The sequence below is a fragment of the Rhinolophus sinicus genome, linkage group LG05 (assembly GCF_036562045.2).
Source record: "Rhinolophus sinicus isolate RSC01 linkage group LG05, ASM3656204v1, whole genome shotgun sequence".
NCBI classification, from domain to species: domain Eukaryota; kingdom Metazoa; phylum Chordata; class Mammalia; order Chiroptera; family Rhinolophidae; genus Rhinolophus; species Rhinolophus sinicus.
This window is the reverse complement of record NC_133755.1, coordinates 67,757,975-67,776,757: the sequence shown is the minus strand read 5'-3', so window position 1 is coordinate 67,776,757 and position 18,783 is coordinate 67,757,975. Positions and strand designations below refer to the sequence as shown.

Below are 18,783 nucleotides of genomic sequence, written 5' to 3'. Positions count from 1 at the left end.
TTTAAAATAAGATTTCAAAAGCTTTGTCCTTCCTGTGTACACTGTTTCTTATCACACATGTCTGTTTTACAAGACAGATTAGAAGGGATACTAGAGATGAGGCCTTGAATCAGAACTGGGTTTCCAGGGGTACAAATTCTATTTTTCTTTTCCTGTATGTAAAATGGGGATAAAAATAAATTACTATCTACCTAATGGATTGTTGTGAGAATTAAGGTACTACAAGAAAAGCCTTTAACAATGAGTAACTGCTGAGTATTTTAGTGATTAGTATTATTAGTATAATCAAAACGATATTAAATACAGCTTTTTGCAATCATGATGACACATATCCTTATATGAATACATGTATTTACTATTTTAACTTTGGATATAAAAATATTCATTGAAGTAAGGGTATCTTCTCCTAACCAAAATAATTAAATTCATGTGCTTCAAGTAAGAATTGAAATTAGATCCTTTAACGATGGGAAGCTCGAAGCACCTTTGTTCTGCAATCTGACACTAAACAAGTATGGTACATGAATTAGGTTTTATTACATTTTTATCCTCTTACCTTTGTAATTGCTTCAAGTTGTTGCACTGCTGTTAGAGTGATTTGAGAGGGCAAATTACGATGCCAAAATGATGTAAATGAAAGTCTGGATTAATGACAAATGATGTCAAAACCTGAGAATGTGGATGCAAATTGTAGTTAGACTAAAAGAAAGTTAAATGCCAAAAAGCATATTAAGCTAATACTACATTTAAAAAATATTATGAAAAAAAAAGAAAAAAGATGAGTTGTGTGCCATACAATCATACCTCAATATTCTTTATGCTGGACCCTCTTTTAGCCAAATTGATCATAAAAACTAATTAAAGTAAAATGTGTTTGTCACGCTGTGTCTGCACTGCACTGAGTGAAGTGGACAATTTACAGGGCCCCACAAGAAGCCTTCCTCCACCCTCCCTACGTGAGGCCCAGAGAGAATCTTCCAACCAACACATGAGCCCCCAGGATTCTGAGGCCGTGTGTCCACAAGGTTATAGGCTCTGGAAGCTGGAAGAAGTCTTAGGAGTCACCACATCCCATTCCCTACCTTTATAGGGGTGGAAAATTGAGCTTCTCAGAGTTCAAGCAGCACGCTCAATGTCGCACAGCAAGTCAGTGGCAGAACTACACAAGGAAGCCTGTTGTGTTCTCAGCCTCCCTTCTTCCCCAGGCTTACTGTCTCTGCTCTCTCTCCCTCCATTTCCCTGACCCTTCCTGGCACCTCCTGACCACTTGCCCTTTCCCCAGTAGTTGAATCCGAACATCCTGAGCCTTGTGGAGCAGGAGCTGAGGGGACAGCTCACAGGGGACCCAGTGATCTCACTGGGTTGACTCGCTTCAGGACACTGCTCTGCCATGGGCCTTTCTTCTCTGTCATCATGACGGGGCACTGTTATAGCATCTCAGGGCTCAGAGAACAGTGGAAGAAGGTCTCCTTTCAGACTGGGAGCCCTTCTTTCACAGCAAGGCCAGCTCAGGATGTGCGGTATGGTTTTATTAGAGCCGTATTTTAGCAATGACTGCTTTTGACCAGAACCTAATAAATGTCCCATAGGACTGAATCAGAACCACACACGAAAAATGACACAGAGGCAGTGGCCCCAAAACACGAGGCCAGTCTAACTGGCACCCTGAGAGCTGAAACTGTCACCTCCAATACTGCTTGGGCCTCCGCCCCAATTGGTGCTGGTCTCCGGCACCAATTCTCTGCCACCTGCTTTGTGGCCTGGCTCTAACATTGCCTCCTACTTACCCTCTCATCATGCGTATTTTCAAGGATTTTTGCGCATAAGTTCTCTGAGTGTAGGTAATTTTTAAAATAAATAGGATTTCACTCAGCTTACATGTTGACCCATGTGGTGAGCCATCAATCTGAATTCGGGCATTCCAAAGGTGGGAAGAGACAGCCTCGTGGTCCCTTTGAACAAGCAAGCTGTCATTGTCTGGCCAGGTGGAAAGTGGGACTTTTTTTACCAATGACTGCATCTCTCCACAAGGTTAATAAATTTTCTCTTTCCTATTATTGTTGTTTCCATGCATAAAATCCCTAATTAAATGCTACAAAAATAACATAGCTCCCCAGTGAAGATAGTGAGATTATGTCCCCTTGTCTGCCACACATAAGCCTGTGTATGGCAGGAAGTTCCTTTTCCGTCTTATAAGAGTGAGGAGGGTGACACCACCCTCCTTTCAGTGGCTGTTGAGTTCAACTCATTCTACATTGAACACATGGCAGAAACTTGGGAGTTTCATTTAAAAATTCAAAATAATTGAGAGATCATTTAGTCAACTGGCCTCCAAAGCGACCAGAGTCAGGATTGAGGGTGGTGAGCCATAAGATAAGTGTTTCCCTTTTCATTCCTTTGAGTCAGAAACCAGACCTGCTAGCGTCCAGATTCCTGTTTGTGAGTATCCTGTGATGATTGCTGTCATCAAGGAAAGAGTTTAGGACGTCCTCTCAAAGTATGGTGATGTGACAATTGCCAACCAAAGTGGGCTAACTAATCACAAGTGAAGCTCTCCTGAGATTATCCCGCTGCCAATTTACGGGCATGTAAACTGTTGAACTAACAAGAGACCAGGATGTTCCCCAACACCCTCAACTTCAGCTGTCAAAGCCTTCGCTCGATGTCTCTCCAATTATTTGCGTAGCATCTTTTCTGCCCTATAAGCTGTGACCTCTGTGAGAACAGACCTTGTCTGCCACAATCACAGCTATATCCACCAGAGCCCCGCACAATGCCTGGCATAGAGTAGGCACGCAGTAAATAGTTAATGAATGAATAAGAAATGGAAGGAAAGAAGGACGGAAGGGAGGGAGGGAGGGAGGGAGGGAGGGAGGGAGGGAGGGAGGGAGGGAGGGAGGGAAGAAGGAAGGAGTTTAAATGCAAAAAACAAAAAGGAGCTTAAAAAAACCATATCATGGTTTTGCATTCATTTTCCAAAGAAAACATTAGGAATAGCATGTCAACACAATTGTAGAATTGTGGAATTGTAGAGAAATTGCTCTCTTTCCAATTTAGTTGAAGAAAGCCTTCTGATTGATTTTTAAGACATCTCTTAAAAGCTGATGACCATATTTTTCTATTTAAATTCCTTTTCTGTTAATCCTTTATTCACTGAACTTTCATTTTTGACATTTTCTTCTGTCTTCTTTCATTTTATGTTTTTTTCATTGTTTTATTTATTGCTTGTTAGTTTTGTCAATATAACAGCCCAGAATCTGTGTGGCAATGGGCTGCTTATAAAATTAACCCGGAAAAACTCCACCACTGTCCACACCTACCCAAGAAGATATCATTGAGACATGACAAATAGAATTCTACAACTTTTTAAAATTGTTTAACATTTTTTCAATCACAATTGACTTGTTTTAAAAAAGTTTTAAATTCTTCGCCTTTGGCCCCCCTTCCATCACCCATCAATCTATTATCTTATGTAGAGATACAGAGTTGACTGTTGAACAATATGAGTTGGAATTGCATGGATCCAATATGGGGATTTTTTTTCAATTGACCCTCACAGTTCACACCTGGTTGTTCAAGGATCACTTCCAGTTTGAACATTTCCTTGTCCTGAAACTTTCTTGCCGTAGAGGTATTCAAAGTTTGATTCTTGTTGTGAAAATGACTCTTATTAAAAGATAGAAAGGGTGGCTTTTTAGTGGGTTTGTATCCAGACCCTGGCTCTATCTGCCCTGTTTTACATAGAGTGTTCTGATCAGATGGGTATCGAGTATTCTACCCAATTTTCCATGACTTGGGTGGGAGAATGGACTGACACAAACCACCAGCAGAGAGTTCATGGGGCTTTGGAGAGGCTGGGAGGGGGTGTAGGACCTTCCTGTGTGAGATGAAAGCTGTTTTCTTTCACCTCCTCTCCCACTCCCACCTGCTCTCAGCCCCTCCGTGCCTTGAATACCTTGCGTCCAGAAGCACAGTGTTAGTCTGCTGCCTGCCTCTTCTCTTTGTGTGTCTACATAGAGTTGAAATAATCAGGTAGGAGGACAAGTGTTGGAGTGGCTAGAGCAGCCACAGCTCTGAGAATGGCAGGGGAATGGGGAAAGAGATGCCACCACCTCTGGCATCTGGGGAATCCACATTCCCTGTGCAAAGTGGGGCTCCCAGTTTCTCAAATGCCCACAATTAAAGGGAGAAAGTACCACCTCACATGAGTCTCTTCTCCATGACTTGAGATGTCTCCAGTGTAATATACGACTCCAACAGGCATGGTGAAATGGAACTTACATCTTATTAATTCTGTTTCTTGTTCTATGACGGTGCTTTGCTGTATCGGCTCAGAGGACATTATCATTTCTGAACTGATCATTTTAAAAGCTCCAAATCAGAAAACATAAGACTTCATGTCCATTATGATTTTTCTCTTCTCATAGGAGCAAGTTCTACCCATGATGACATCATATCATTCTTCTGTAGGGAATAAACCTTTAAAAACTAATACATGGTTGTCCCAGTTACAGAAATAGATTTTTTTTTTAACTGCAAGCAGGAGATGATCACCAGTTGTGGATAGAAACTTAAAGGAAGGCTTTGAAATAAAAGTTATGTCCCATACAAATAAGCTGTCTGCAAAATAAATTTCACTCTTGTGCTCAGAAACAGGTGTCTGACTAACATGATTGCTCTGTTATCTGTTCTGTCACAGTGGAAAAGTCCTTGCCTTTGACAAATCTACTAATTATGACAGCATTACCCAACAAGAAGGAACAGTGAGTATTGAATAAAATAGACTTACCATAATATACCCTGGAATATTCAGTAATTGTTTAACTAGATGCAACTATTTTCCTGTGTGTCATGTTCTTCTATGTGTAGCCCTCACAACTCCCCCATTCGGCAAGATTGTTGAGTGTCCACCGTGTGCCACACACCATGTTGGGACAAATGAAGTCACTGTCTACAGGGAACATACTGTGTGGCTGCACATCAGCTGTTGAATGTGTTTCTTTTACTATAATTAAAAAGGATGTACAGGTTGTGAGCAATAAATCTGTGTCCCTGTGTCTCTATATTACAGTTACAGCTCTTTGAATTAGGACACCAGAACTATTAACAGCAATCTCATCACGAGTTGAATGCCACGACAACACGATAGCACGTTGATGCTGTCTTGTTGACAAGTGTCATTGAATGGACAATCCTTTAAAAACCTGTTTTGTGACCAGCACTCTTGAGGGCTAGATGGGGAATGAAAGAAAACTAAAAACACACAAAAAACCCATACTTCCTATACTTGAATAGAATACACTTTCACAGTGAGGGAGCTAAGACAGACGAGGAACAACGTGTGTACTGTTGAAGGGACAAAGCAGGCTGTTGGTGGTTTGGGAACTCCAAAGTGGGCGGGAGGGAAAAAGATTGTGGTGGGCCATCATGGAACACGCGGTCTGTGTTGATTTCCTATTGCTGCTGTAACCAATCAGCACACATTTCATGGCTTCAAACAATACAAACTTAATATCTTCCACTTCTCCGGGTCACAAGTCCAACACAGTTCTCACCAGGCTAAGATCAAAGGGTTGGCAGGGCTGCATTTCTTCAGGGGAGATCTGGGGGGAGTCTGTTCATTTCTTTCCAGCTTCTGGAGGCTGTCCTGTTCCTTGGCTTGTGGCCCCTTCCTCAGTCTTCAAAGCCAGCGAAGGCAGGCTGAGTCCTTTTCATACTGCCATGTCTCTGCACCTGGGAAAGGGTCTTTGCTTTGAAGGACCACTGTCATTACACTGGGGCCACCTGGATGACCCAGGATAATCTCCCCATCTCAAGGTCCTTCATCGTAATCACATCTGCAAACTTCCTTTTGCCAGGTAGGGTTCCAGGGATTAGGATGTGGACGTCTTTGGGGGCCATTATTCTGCCTGCCACACTGCCCTTGAGCAGGTTCTGGAAGGGTCGCTAGGACCCTCCCTTAGGAGACCCTCATGTTGAGGGTGTAGCTTGCATTTGTGCTGGGAGGTGTGTGGGCAGCGAGGAGCTGGAGGTGAGGATATTGGGGAGCAGTAGACTCTGGGTGAGGTCCATATGGTGGACAGCTTTTCAGTGCCACGCTGAGGAATTCAGATTTCACCCAAAAGACTGTAGAAAACCAATGAGGCATCTTCAGAAGGAGAATGACAGGATACATGTGTTTTGGGGCCAGTAATTCTGAGAACAGTGTCTTCCCCAATGCAGGAAGAACAAAAGGCATTGAGGAAACTTGATAGAGTAACTCAGGGGCGGCAGATGGTACCTGGCTGGGCGGGCCATGACATGAAAGGGCCCTGCATCTTATCTCCAGGGTTTGACACGTAGTACATGCTCACTGAAGGTTGTGCAGTGAATGATAATAATTCCAATAACGTTTCTTGGATCTGTTGAACAATGCTAAACTGCATTTAATATACCTGGAAAATCTAAATAGAATTTCTCACTTTTTTCTTTTTCATTCTGCTGAATGACTTCTCCAGCAGAGTCGAATTTGAGTTGTTCTATACCGTACCTGCACTTTAGATTTCTGATTGTTTATATTGTGAAGAAACTGTTTCAATTCATGATTTTTTTTTTTAATTCTTTTCTCCTGAAAGACCACTTCTTTTCACAGGAGCAACCTGAGGGAATTGACTTGAGAAAGTCATGAATTTGCTTTTCATTATATTATTGTGTAACAGCTTGCACTTATATTCTCCTTATAATAATTTCTAAAACGACTACATTTTCAGATAATTTCTTCTGAACTGGTGAAACTATAATGTATTTGTCATGTTGAAATGTAGAGATTTCTGCAGAGTTGGACAAAGAACAGTCTGCCTAGAGCTGCCATTCTCAACTTGAGTGTGCAGAAAGCCTCACTTGGGAAGCTGGTTACAATGATAGCTTTCTGGCGTCCTCTGATTCACTCAGGCCCTCAGGAGATGAACCCCAAGCACCCCCTGGGATTTTGATGTCGATGGTTTCAGGACCACACTGGAGAAACACTGGCTTTGATCATTAATGATCAGGAGACCATTCATGAAAACAGGAAGTCAGGGTGAGCTCTGAAGAAAATGAATGCACTTAGGGTGGGATGTGGTAGGTAAGAGAGGCTAGCCCAGAACTAGAATGGAAGATTCCTCGTTATTCTCTAATAGAAGCATTGATGGTCAGGCCAGTGAACTCTATGAAATAGCCTCACCCTTTTTGATGACCAGCCGAGTATCACCCACACCCACATACTAGGAGTGCTATCCGTCCGACAGCTCTGAATGAAGCCAGTGTCCTAACGCGGTAGGAATGAGGTTTGAACAGCCCCCCTACGGGAAACCAAACAGCACCCAATGGAAACACCCTTTGAGCCGTCATCTTTCTGTGCTACTACTTTACGTATTTGTTTAGACATTTATACCCCTACTCTATTCCAAAAATATCAACAAGGGGAGTTTTAACTTGACATCTTCACAATATTAACTGCATAATGTACCTTTTTCCAGGGAGAGGGTCCACTGCTTTCATCAAATTCTCAAAGGGGTTCAGGACCACAAAAGAGTTAAGAAGTACAGATTTTAGGACACTGAGAAGACTGTTGAACATAATTCCTAAGATTCCTCAATCCCTGATCCTCAATGATATTGGTTGATAATGAGGGAGCATCAGAGGAGCAGGAAGCTGGCGGTGCCTGTCCCGAGTGTGTGTAGCGCTGTGTGGGATGGTAGTTGAGCAGCATTCCTCTCCCTAAGGGTGGGCGCCAGTGATTCAGGAGCCTCTCTGCCCTCAGGTCGCCTGTAGACAGGCACATACCGCAAACCCACATAAAGGATCTACTAAGCAAGATGTAAGTAGCTCAGGAAGGCTCTGAGTATGTAAGAACTGAGAAAGCTAAGGGTGAAACACTGACCTTGGAACCGGACTCTCACAGAGCAAGCCATTGGGTTGCTGAGAGGATGAAGACGAAACTCTCATGCAGGTTGCAGTCCAACATGGCAACCCTTGCAGCTCAATCCAACTCATAGAAATGGTGTCCTCCTACTCTATTGAAATGGAAATTATTCAAAAGAAGTTCAGGAAAATCCTGAAGGAATCATTTAAACTAAAATTAATGTCCTTTACTTAGATCATAAGCGATCATGCCTTCCCTTGCTCAGAGGGGACACAGGAAGGAATGTGGAATTTGTTTTCTTCTATGTTACCTTTCTTCCTCTTTGATGGAAATGTTTTACATTCTGTAAATTGTTCTTCTAAAAGGAAGTCTGTTCCACTTGTTTGTTAAGACTTGAAATTTGTGATACAACTAGGCATTTTCCTTGTTTGTTAAGAACTTGAAATTTGTGATACAACTAGCCATTTTTATGCTATAGGCATGATGACCCAGACAGGATATGGTTTTATTTCGGTGGCGGGGGGACAATTATATGGACAAGGGTTGTAGAAATGTATTTGTGGCATTAAATTATTCATAGATAATACTTTTATTGTATATTACTATACAGCACTTGTAATACATGACCACCAGAGTGATACATTTGGGTAATATATTAAGTTCTAACTCCTTCCTGATGACCGTAATTCATAGAATTATAAAGGAAGGTTAGTATCATTTGGAATGAAATAAGGGAAGAAAGTTGCTGGGGTCAATAATGTTTCCAGAGGTGTGGATAAAAGATTACACAGAACATTAACCTATAGTAGCAATGTGATTATTACATGGTTTACATGTGAGAAAATGCATTTTATTTTAAAGAAATAATCTATTGTGTCAACGGTTTCTAGAGTAAAAATCATTCAGCAATAAAGACAGACCCAGTTGGATCACCTTTGTCTGAATTCAGGAGATGTCCATTCTGGGAGCAAGAACTGGCAAAGAAGTACTCCTACAAATTGGTAGGCTCACACGCATGGGAGACACTAACTTTTTATGCCTCAGGCAGTAAATATCGTCTTATTTTGCCTGTGATCATAGTTGCACCAGAGGGAGTAATGTTTGCCTTCTCCCAGACCTCTGAGGACCAACATTTCCTCCTGGGCTTGGTGATGGTTCCCAAATTCAGGTCTTCCCCTCTCGTCCTATAGAAAGGCTCCACCTGGGACCACTCTATCATCTTCTAAAGTGAGGGCTTCCCATGACACAGAAGGGAACAGACATGTGAATTTTCTAGAAACTGGGACTGGGGCTTATGGAGGGGGGAGATTGGGGCTGAGGGCAAAGGATGTCAAAGACCAGTGGCCTTTACAGGAGGTGGTACAGACACCACTGTGGAGTTATGACATCAAAATCAAAGCTACATCAATTTTAGGCCAATAAGGTTTGCATCACTCCACATGAGGTAAAACTTAGCTTCTGTCAAATAGAAATTCCAATATAAGCAGCCTCTGGGGCTTCAGAAAGGCCTTTGAGGAGCAGTTCATTCTTGAAGTGGCCTGCAAACTGACATAATTGTCCATCTCCTTCCTAGATGGCCTTTCTTGCTGATGAATACTGCAACTATTGTCGAGACATTTTACAAAATGTGAGGAACCAAGCACTTGAGAGGGTAGGGTTTTATCTATAAAATACAAGCATTTATGACTCGTTCTTAACCATTTTACTTGAAAAGACCCCTCAAGGGATGTCTAGTGGTAATTCATTGCACTGAAGGGCTTAGAATCCACCTGTTTTATAGTTAGTGAGTTCTTGAAGGTGATATTTTTATTCAGTTTAATCATTTGGAAATTTTCCAAGGTGCTAATATGTCTAACTTTATGCTTTAAATGTAATTCTTCTGGGTTTTTTTTAGATCCTAATTCCAGTTGATTTTGAATAAAGTAATATTATTATTCACACTGGAATTTTCAATAATGCTAAAGATCTATTTTATTGATCCATGAGAACTGAAAAAGAAACAAAACTTTGAAGCTTTAGTGTTCTAAGTACTTCAGAATTGGGTGATAATAGTAATTCAGCATGAGTACATTTAGTACTCACTCAGAGTAAAGCATAACAGTGAGGAAGGGACCAGGATGTCTTCAGAACGGCCCCCATCCTGGTAATGCAATGCTGTGACTATCCATCCACATTGGTTATCTATTATATCCCTTCTTTCCTGCATTCACTCATCAATAGTAATTCAATTCTTACTGTGTGACCAGCACCATTTCTGGAACTAAGAAGGCATTCTCCATAAGGCTTGAGAGCTGATAGTCTGGTACTAAAAGGAACAATATAAACCAATAAATAGGGTACAATATGGCAAGTTCTAGAATAGCAGTGTAATTAGACTATCCTGGGTGCCCAGAGGAAAAGTAACAGAGATGGCTGGGGAGTGCTCCCAAGAGGAGGTCATGTGGCTACAGACTCTAGTGGAAAAGCAGAGGTTCAACAGATTCAAAATGAGGTAAAAAAGGGCTTCCAGGTGACAAAAATGTGCTGTGACTATGACTAGATTTTATTACCTCTAAAGGAGAGAAGCCATATAGGAGGTGGGAAAATAGACTGGTGCTAGAAAGGGCCTCTTATGCCCTGTGAAGGATTCTGATTTATTAAGAAGACAGTGTGGGAGCAGTGACACAGATTGCCATATTGGAGCAGAGGGAGTGGCAAGGAAGTTTTGTCGTAGTCAAGGTGAGAAGTGATGAAAAATGTCAGATCTGGAATGGTGACAGTGATGTCACAGAGAAAGAGGGACAGATTAGAGAAATATTTCGGAAGCAAACGCAACAGGATTTGATGACTTTGGACTTGGGTGGTGAGGGAGTTGGCAGAGATGAGTCCATGGCTGCTGCTTCATTCAGATCCACCCACCCCAAAAGGTCATGCTCCAAAGTTTCCAACCTGAGAGGAAAAGGATTAATATACCCCACTTGTTACACTATTGTGTTTTTGGTTAAATATTTAGAGAGTCTCTTTGGCGATGTCTTCTGTAGAATTCATGCTCCTGATAACAAGGTTTCAAATCAGTGGTTCATCATCAGGTAACCCAAGGGTTGGCCCTAACTTCCTTGGCAGCCTGCACAGTCTTGCTTGAAGTCACTGGCACCTCCTGGTGTCCGGGTCATGATGCCTCTGAATACTTGAGCCTGCAGAAGTCCCCAACAGTCAAGAATCTTTGTGAGCGGGCAACGCAGATTGGCCACCTGGTTCAATCATGGCATCTGAAAAGTTCACATGGGGGAAAACAAAGGAAAGGAAGGAAACTTCCATTCTGTTCCTCAACAAAAGTTTTCCACATCAGTCTTTAAAGAAGGCTCCTGCGTAGAATGACACCAGGCCCCTTTGGATGACAACCCTTAGGTGACTTGTAACTCAATGTCAAGGGGGAAGCATCTTTGATTACATACTGGTACTTCTCTTTCAGAGCTAAAAAGTAATTGAGGGATCAGTCAGTCAATGTTCATTCTAAACTCTGCTCTATGCTCCTCCGGCCATTTCCTCGTCCTATTATAATCAGCAGGAGCCCCCTTGTGGTTACAATAGCTTTCCTTCCCAAAAACTTCCTCAGGAAAGTGTTCCGTGTTATCCCACCCAACTGGATAGACTAAACTTTACATTAACTGGAATGAAGTCGGTGTCATTATCATTTGGGACTGATTAAGTATATAGAGGGCTTAGTCTCACCGGGCACAAAATCAGTTTCCGGAGGCGTGTTCCGTTCCTTACCACAGGTGGAGGACTTGCTTACTTCCTTCTGGAAATCTCTGCAGCAAGATACAGTGGTGCTTATGTCATTGCCTGATGTGTGCCAGCTCTTTAAATGCTACGACGTACAGATGTACAAGGTAGGAAGCTGTTTGTTTGAGCCACTGCTTTGTACCTTTCCAGGAATTGATACCAAATGCTGGGGCTGGAACTGCAGCCCTCCCTCTCTGCAGTGTCCGTGGACTTCAGGGCCTCTGAGGAGTGAATGGTGGGGTTGATGGACCATCAGCCTTTGGATCTTTCCCTAAAAGTCAGCTTTACTTTTTTAATTCCGTGAGAGTCTGAGTTACCTCATGTAAAGAAAAAGCCAATCTACACGGTAGCCTATAGTTCCAGTGACCGGGGAACCCCAAACTGAGTCAAAGTTCTTTCTCCGGTAATTTCAACAAAAGAAGACTTTAAAAAAAAAAATAAAAATGAGTAATTGGAATAATTGTTTTGGAGTATACAGAACTGCCAGGGTTTTTTGTTTGCTTGTTTTTAAACTCTGTCTCCACAGTGATTATTATAGTTTAGGGGTCAGTTACATTTTCACTACAGTTTCTGTGGTGAAAATGTGTTCTCTTTAAGCTAGTCGTGAACCTTTACATTTTATTTTGTTACTTTTTAGGAAAAAAACTAGCGCTTCTAAGTTTTTAATACAGTGGTTGAAAACCGGGGCCTGGGTTCAGCTGAAACTTTTGGTTGGACCCATCTAGTTTTGGCCAATACCACGTTTTTTTAGAATTTTGAATCAGCTATCAATATTAGATCTTTGAAAAAACTTCAAATTCTGACCACACCCATGGTGGCGAGGGCTGCGTGTGGCTGCCCCCTCAAACCCGGTGGGGCCTTTTCTCTGAGTTTGTGGCACATGTGACCTTTGGCCACTTGTAACTAGAGGGCACCTGCCCTGGTGAACAGTCACGGTGTCTTGACATTTTTGTTGTAGGGGATTGAGGACGTCCTCCTTCATGATTTTCTGGAAGATGTTTCTATTCAGTACCTGAAATCTATCCGGTTATTTAGTAAGAAATTTAAGCTGTGGCTGCTTCATGCTTTGGAAGGTTTTCCAGCCCTTTTACAGATCTCCAAACTCAAAGGTAGGTTTTAATGGAAAAGCTAAATTCTGTGAGAGTAGATGCGACACCTGACTTACAGGCTGGCAGGACCTCTCAGCTGCGTAATGCGTACTCCCCCTCGCCATGAGCACAGTCCACAAGGCCCGCCCTGCTCAGAACTTGTGACTTTTTCTTTAGTGCCGATAATGGATTCTGGTGCTGACCCATCACACCCTTTTAGTGATTCCCCTTTCTGAATCATAACAGGGACTGTGGACAGGTCCAAAGGGTTAGAGGTGTAGAAAGGTGCCTGAGGGTTGTGCAGGCTGGGAGAACATGGCCGGTGCCTCCTGCACACCTTTCTTCTGTAACCCGCTACCGGAGGGGAGCCCGCAGTCTGCTCTCCTTGCCCCTCGAGCTGGACCGACCTGGGCTCCGATGCCAAGCTCCTTCCAACTCTCTGTGCTCTTTGCAGCCTCCCAAAAGGCTTCAAAGAATATTGCTTCCCCTTAGAAATTCCTCCCATGTCCTTAACTTTCTCACACCTCTGGGGCCACCAGGACATTCACCGTTGTGGTCTCAGTCTCTCTGCTAATTTTCGAGAATGCTTTTTCTTTCTATCTGGCTGCCAGGTTATAGTCTCTAAATATGACTTTCACTGGGCTGCCTGTCTGCTCGGGGCCTCCAGTGGCTTCCGTTAAACACCCGCACATACCCGCTGGGTGGGTACCACGTTTTATGGCCCTGTGTGCGTGTAGCCTTTGTGTGTGTGTTTCCGTTGTTGCCTAGAACTCTTTCCAATGCCCTCTCCACGGCAGGGTCCTAGGCTTCTTGGGCCAGCTCAGGGCCACTGCCATCACCAGACCCTCTCAGTTAGCTGTAGGTCTTGCTTTCTTTGCACATTTTCTGCTGGTTTCTCAGACTGCCTGCAGAGTAGGAACACGACTAATGTCACGCACAATCCCTGCACGCCTGGCTGTGTTCATCCTTATACTGGGAAACTTGATCCAGTTTGACCCACGTGGAAATTTTCACGTGGCCAGGCTGGGCCCATGGGCCTTTGTGGTTGCCAGCCTAGAAGGCAGCAGGGAGGGGACACTGCAGAGAGAGAGAGTGGGGTCTGGGACTTGCTGTGAAAGGGGAGAAGCCCCACTTCAATTTTCCTGGGGTCACTTTCCCACCTGCCCTAATTCGAGCCCTTGGTTTCCCTCTGTCCCTGCTCGAGGCTACATCAGCGGGCTTCCTACTTAGTTGCTCATCCTGTATCCTGCTCGTCACACTCTCCTCCACACCTGGTGATCTTTCTAAAACAGTGATTTGATCAACTAACCTTCCGTGCCCCTGCTGCCTGGAGGCTCCTCTCGTCTTCACTGTGCAACGTCATCCACTGCTTGGCCTCTGGCCCCATTCCCCGAAGGACACCCCCCCATGCTCCCCAGCAACACAAGGCTGGTTGGCCCCACAAAGACCCCTATTGCTGCTACTCTGTGCGCCTAGACAGGCTTCCCCACCCCCATTCCCTTGGCTAATCCCTAATTTATACGTTCAAGCCAGATGGAATGCTACCTTTTAAGTGACGCTGTCTCCGATAGCTTCTTCCAAACAGGCCTCACCCTGGCCTAAACCCCTACTCTCTTCTTCCCTGAGCTCTCACCTTGCCAGGGGGCACTTACCTTGCTGTTGGGAAGCTGTTTGCATACCCGGTGACCCATTCTCAGAGGGGGAGCCCCTTGAGGGTAGACGTGGCCCTCATTTGCCCGACAGTTCAGCAAACATTTATGGGGCAAACCCTGCCCTCGGAAATATTTGTCACATGAAAAAATTAATACATTCAAGGGGAAAGTGTCCTTCTTTTTTTGTTTTCTCTTCTCATTCTTTCCTTTCCTTTGGTCATTTTCTGAGGAGAGCACTTGGCTGACAACCACACGGGCCCATGGGCCCAGCCTGGCCAGGTGAAAATCTCTAAGTGAGTCAAACTGCATCAAGATTCCCAGCATGAGTAGAGATGAGAAAGTGGAGGGAACTCAGGTGGCATTCCATCTGGGCAAAAATCCTGAACTCCTTTGGGTAGACATGTCAGATGCCAGGATGGGTAGGGGTATTTTAGTCAAGTTGCCTCTATTGGAATCTCCTGGCCATTCGGGAAAGGGTCCACGGGCAGTGGGAAGACGAGGCTGTGTGGAGGCCTTGCTGTGTGGAAGCAGCCTGGGCAGCTGTGCCTCCTGAGGCCCACACGGGCATCTCCTATCAATGCCTTGTGTTCCCCACTTGAGAATATGAGAATATGGCGCTATAGTATCAATAATGGCTGTGTGTATTGTTCTCAACAGAAGTTACCGTGTTTGTCAAAAGACTAAGAAGGAAGATATACCTTTCCAACATGGCAAAGGTAGGTTTCCAGCCACAAGACAGGAGGGAACAAAGTAGTTTCCTGAAGTGAAAGCTGAAAGCTCCAAGTATCCCCTCAGAGCAAGGAGGCCATTTCCACCCACTTGGAGGGCAGAGAGCAGACAGGAGGTCCTAGCTGGCCACTGGCTGTGCAAGCCTGGGGGGCCCCAAACTCCCAGCGATAAGCCCCCCCTCTCCTCCCCTCCTTGGAAAGGCCCCAGGGACCAGCTCTCCACACAGGAGAGAATGCAGGGTGAGCAGGTCACCAGTCTAACGTTCCAGAGGCAGACCCTATCGAGGGGCCAGCAGGGCAGCCAGTGTCAGAGGTGAAAGAGCACCGCAGCAGAGCCTGGGAGAGACAGACAGAGCCCTTCCCCATGTGCATGGCCCTGTAGATTGTGTCCAGGCCGCCGGCTTCCTCAGCTCTGACCTTTTCTCTCCTGGGTTGATCATGTCACTTCAGTGTTAGAGGCAGATAGAGAAGCGCTGAGGAAAAGATCGTATAATGCCAGCACGTGGGCCCCTCAGGAATCTGTCCTGAAATCCTGTGGGCACCAGGTCAGGACAGCTGGGGACTGTCACTCTGTTCCAAATCAGTCCCAGCTCGGGGGAGCTCAGGTGGGCCTTCCTCTTAACTGTCTCCATCCTTCCAGCACAAAACTCTCCCTAGACTCCGAGTTCCTGGGGGTTGTTTTCCCGTCACGTGCTCACGGCCCGTCCAGCATGTTTGCATTCCTGACTGGGTCAACCAGCGAGGAGCTGCGGCAACACCACCTCAGCTCACCTTGCGTGGCCAGCCCCTGCTCTGCATCTTATCTTTACACTTTCTGTCACTTGGGAAAGTGCCCTCAGTTTCCTCTTCTGCAAAATGGAGTTGGCTCTAGTGCCTATGCCTCGGGCTGGTGTGCACACGACCCATTGCTTGTACTATGAACCCCAAAAATATGAAGGACTGGCTTGTCCCCATTGGACAGCTGGGACTAAATACCTTGTCCAAGCTTCCCAAGAGGAGAGGACAGATACAGCTTCTGAATTCCTGCAGCCACCCTCCAAAATCAGTCAAGACTGTTTCTTCTCCAAAACTACAATGTCCTCACAGACCCGCAATCTCCCACGGTTTTCCTCTCTAGAGTAATTCAGGCTTGTTGAGTGGGGCGCAGAGAACAAGAAACAGGGAGAGGAAGAGCCGCGGGGTCACATCTGCGTGTGGCAGAAGCATTCTAAACGCTGATTTTCAGAGAGGCAGTTTTAGAATGTGTGAAATTCGAACGTTTTCGTTGTCACTGAGGCTTTCATTTTAATGGGTAATATCGAACCCCACTTGGCTTTCTTCCCAACAACAAAAAATCTTGGTAATTTGGAGGGGGTGGGATTAGGCAAAAGTAAAATGACAAGACTGAATTAAATATTATGCTTCCCCATTATCTCCAGACTATGAGGATGGTGTTGGAAAATAACAGGAGAGTCAACATTCTGAAGTCGGACCTGCACGCTATCATGGATATTTCTAAGGAAGCCCTGCCAGGTAACCTGAGCAGCACAGACGACCTGGAGAAGAACGCGGAGATAAAATGTAATCTTCCCTCTGCAGCTTGCTTTATTGGAGTGCTTGGTATATATTGGGGGCTGGCACAGCCAGCACTAATTTAGGAATTTCTTAATAGAGAAATTTACTCTTTGATGTTATCATTTATCTGCTCCTTCAGGGGGCGAGGAATGCCCCCAGAGAACCACTTCCAGGGCTTACCCAAGTGTCCTCCAGGCAATCAGGGCCGGCACACGTGTTTGTTGAGTGAATAAATGAGCAGATGAGTGTGGTTGCTGCTTGACAATTATGTTTTCTGGAAAGCAACCTGGAATGCGCCTTTAGGGAGAAAAAAACACTTCTGCAACATCTTGTACCTGCACAGATTCTTCTGTCCTGCCTGAATTGGATTGAGTTAGCTCTCTGCCCTGCCAGAGTCTGCTGGCCCTATTGCTAGCATCAGCAAGTATTATTTTGCACAACATGAAGTTTAACCATGGTGCTTTTACTGTATTTCCCTACTTTACAAACAAGTTATGTTTCGCATGTGGGTATGCTTGCCTTTGCTGTCTGATAATTGTAATTAGCTTTCAAGAAAAAAAAAATCCCTCTTCCACAAAGATCTTGACAAGCTGGCTGACAGTGTTGTTACATTCCCAGGAGGCGAAAGCAGGGAGAGACGGAGCTCTCGCACTCAGGGGGAGAACGTGGGAGCTGTTTCAAGGGGGGAGCTGCAGAATGCTTACACCCCTCCCCAGACTCTGGGTCTGAGGCTTGCTGAGAGAGGGCCATTTCTGCCCTTTCCAGATATGCCCGCCCACCAGGATGCCCCAGGAAGGCCTGGCAGCTTCATCCTCGTGGGCCTAACCCCATCCTGGTGCACACACCTGTGCATGAACTGCCTCCCCAGTACCCATGAGCTCCATCAGGGGCCAGCTATGGCTTATTCATCTTGGTTCACCCAACACAGAGCTGGCATAGGGTAGCACTGCAGTATTTCATGACTAGATGGACACATGGATTCAGCAAGGCCTAAAAGCATCACAGATTATCCTGTCCTCTTCCTTTGACCTTGAAGTAGGGCTGATTTAAGCTGGGTTGTACCAGTTATTGAAATATTGAAATAGGTCACTCTTGCTGATAAGTAGCCTCTGCGCCTCCCTGCCACGCTTCCCATCCCACGCTACTGCCCCTTAATTATCTCCCTGCTTCTATTGCTACCCCAGCATCTCCTCTCCTAGATACTCCCCTGCTAACCAAACCAACAGCTAAAAGGTGAACACCTAAGCCAGCAAGCTTCAGAGCTGTGGACAGCAATGAGCCCAAAGGGCCCCCCCCCCCGGCCTCCTGGCTCCCCCAGAAATCCCAGGTGGTTGCCCAAACCCTGCTCTTGCCCCCAGCCTGAGCCCAGGGGGCCCCAGGAAAGCATGAGGCCTCTCCGCCTCGGCCTGTCAGGCTGCCTGCCAGCCTGCCCAGGGCTCCTGTGTACCTGCTGGCATCCTTGGGTGTCCTTCCAGGAGGGCACAGAGCCAGGAGGGAGCCTCGCCTGCGGGCTGCCACTGCTGACACCTGGCAGGCGAATGTTCGGGGTGTTCCTGTGAAAGCTTTCAGGTGAATCCTGGTGAATCCTCAGCCAGGCCACAGCAACCTCCTGGGTTTTCTAAACTCTGCCTGGTACCCAGCGGCACCCAAAAAGGTGGGGAGGCCAAAGGCTGTTCATTTGCTCTCCATGCTGCCCGGTAGACCCAAGTCCCCAGGTCACACATGCTGGGGCTCCACCCTTCCCGTCTGTACTGAGTCTGTAACCCCAGGCAGGACACTGAACATCCCTCAACAGCTTTGATGTTTACCATCAGTTAATAAACCAACTCTAATGAAAATGGCAAGGATGGATGAGGTCATGTCTGTATCATGCAATGAGCTCATCTGAAGCCAGGTTCTGTGTAATTAGAAGGTGCAGCTATTATTTTGAAATATTTCTTTCCATTTCAACAAGTGGCAGAGGTGGTTCCTAGGAGGCAACACCACATAACTCTGAACTAGACGACCACAGAGGTGACAAATCCGGCCTTAGAATGCATCCTTTGTGTTCAAAAGGAGTGTGAGGCCACAGGCAATGCCTTTGAACTATTGTTCAGGTGCTGTCCCCTAGGTTA

The 18,783-nt window shown here is 45.3% G+C and overlaps 1 protein-coding gene across 1 annotated transcript in view; it reads left to right on the top strand.

Moving 5' to 3' along the window:
* RFX8 (regulatory factor X8) overlaps positions 1–18,783 on the top strand; it is a 52,804-nt gene that overhangs the window by 22,709 nt on the left and 11,312 nt on the right. Inside the window, exons 4-10 of the mRNA XM_074333918.1 lie at positions 4,700–4,763; positions 8,773–8,883; positions 9,456–9,533; positions 11,641–11,754; positions 12,606–12,756; positions 15,045–15,103; positions 16,534–16,675. Coding sequence (XP_074190019.1) covers positions 4,700–4,763; positions 8,773–8,883; positions 9,456–9,533; positions 11,641–11,754; positions 12,606–12,756; positions 15,045–15,103; positions 16,534–16,675 — 719 coding nt within the window. The remainder of the gene's footprint in view (positions 1–4,699; positions 4,764–8,772; positions 8,884–9,455; positions 9,534–11,640; positions 11,755–12,605; positions 12,757–15,044; positions 15,104–16,533; positions 16,676–18,783) is intronic.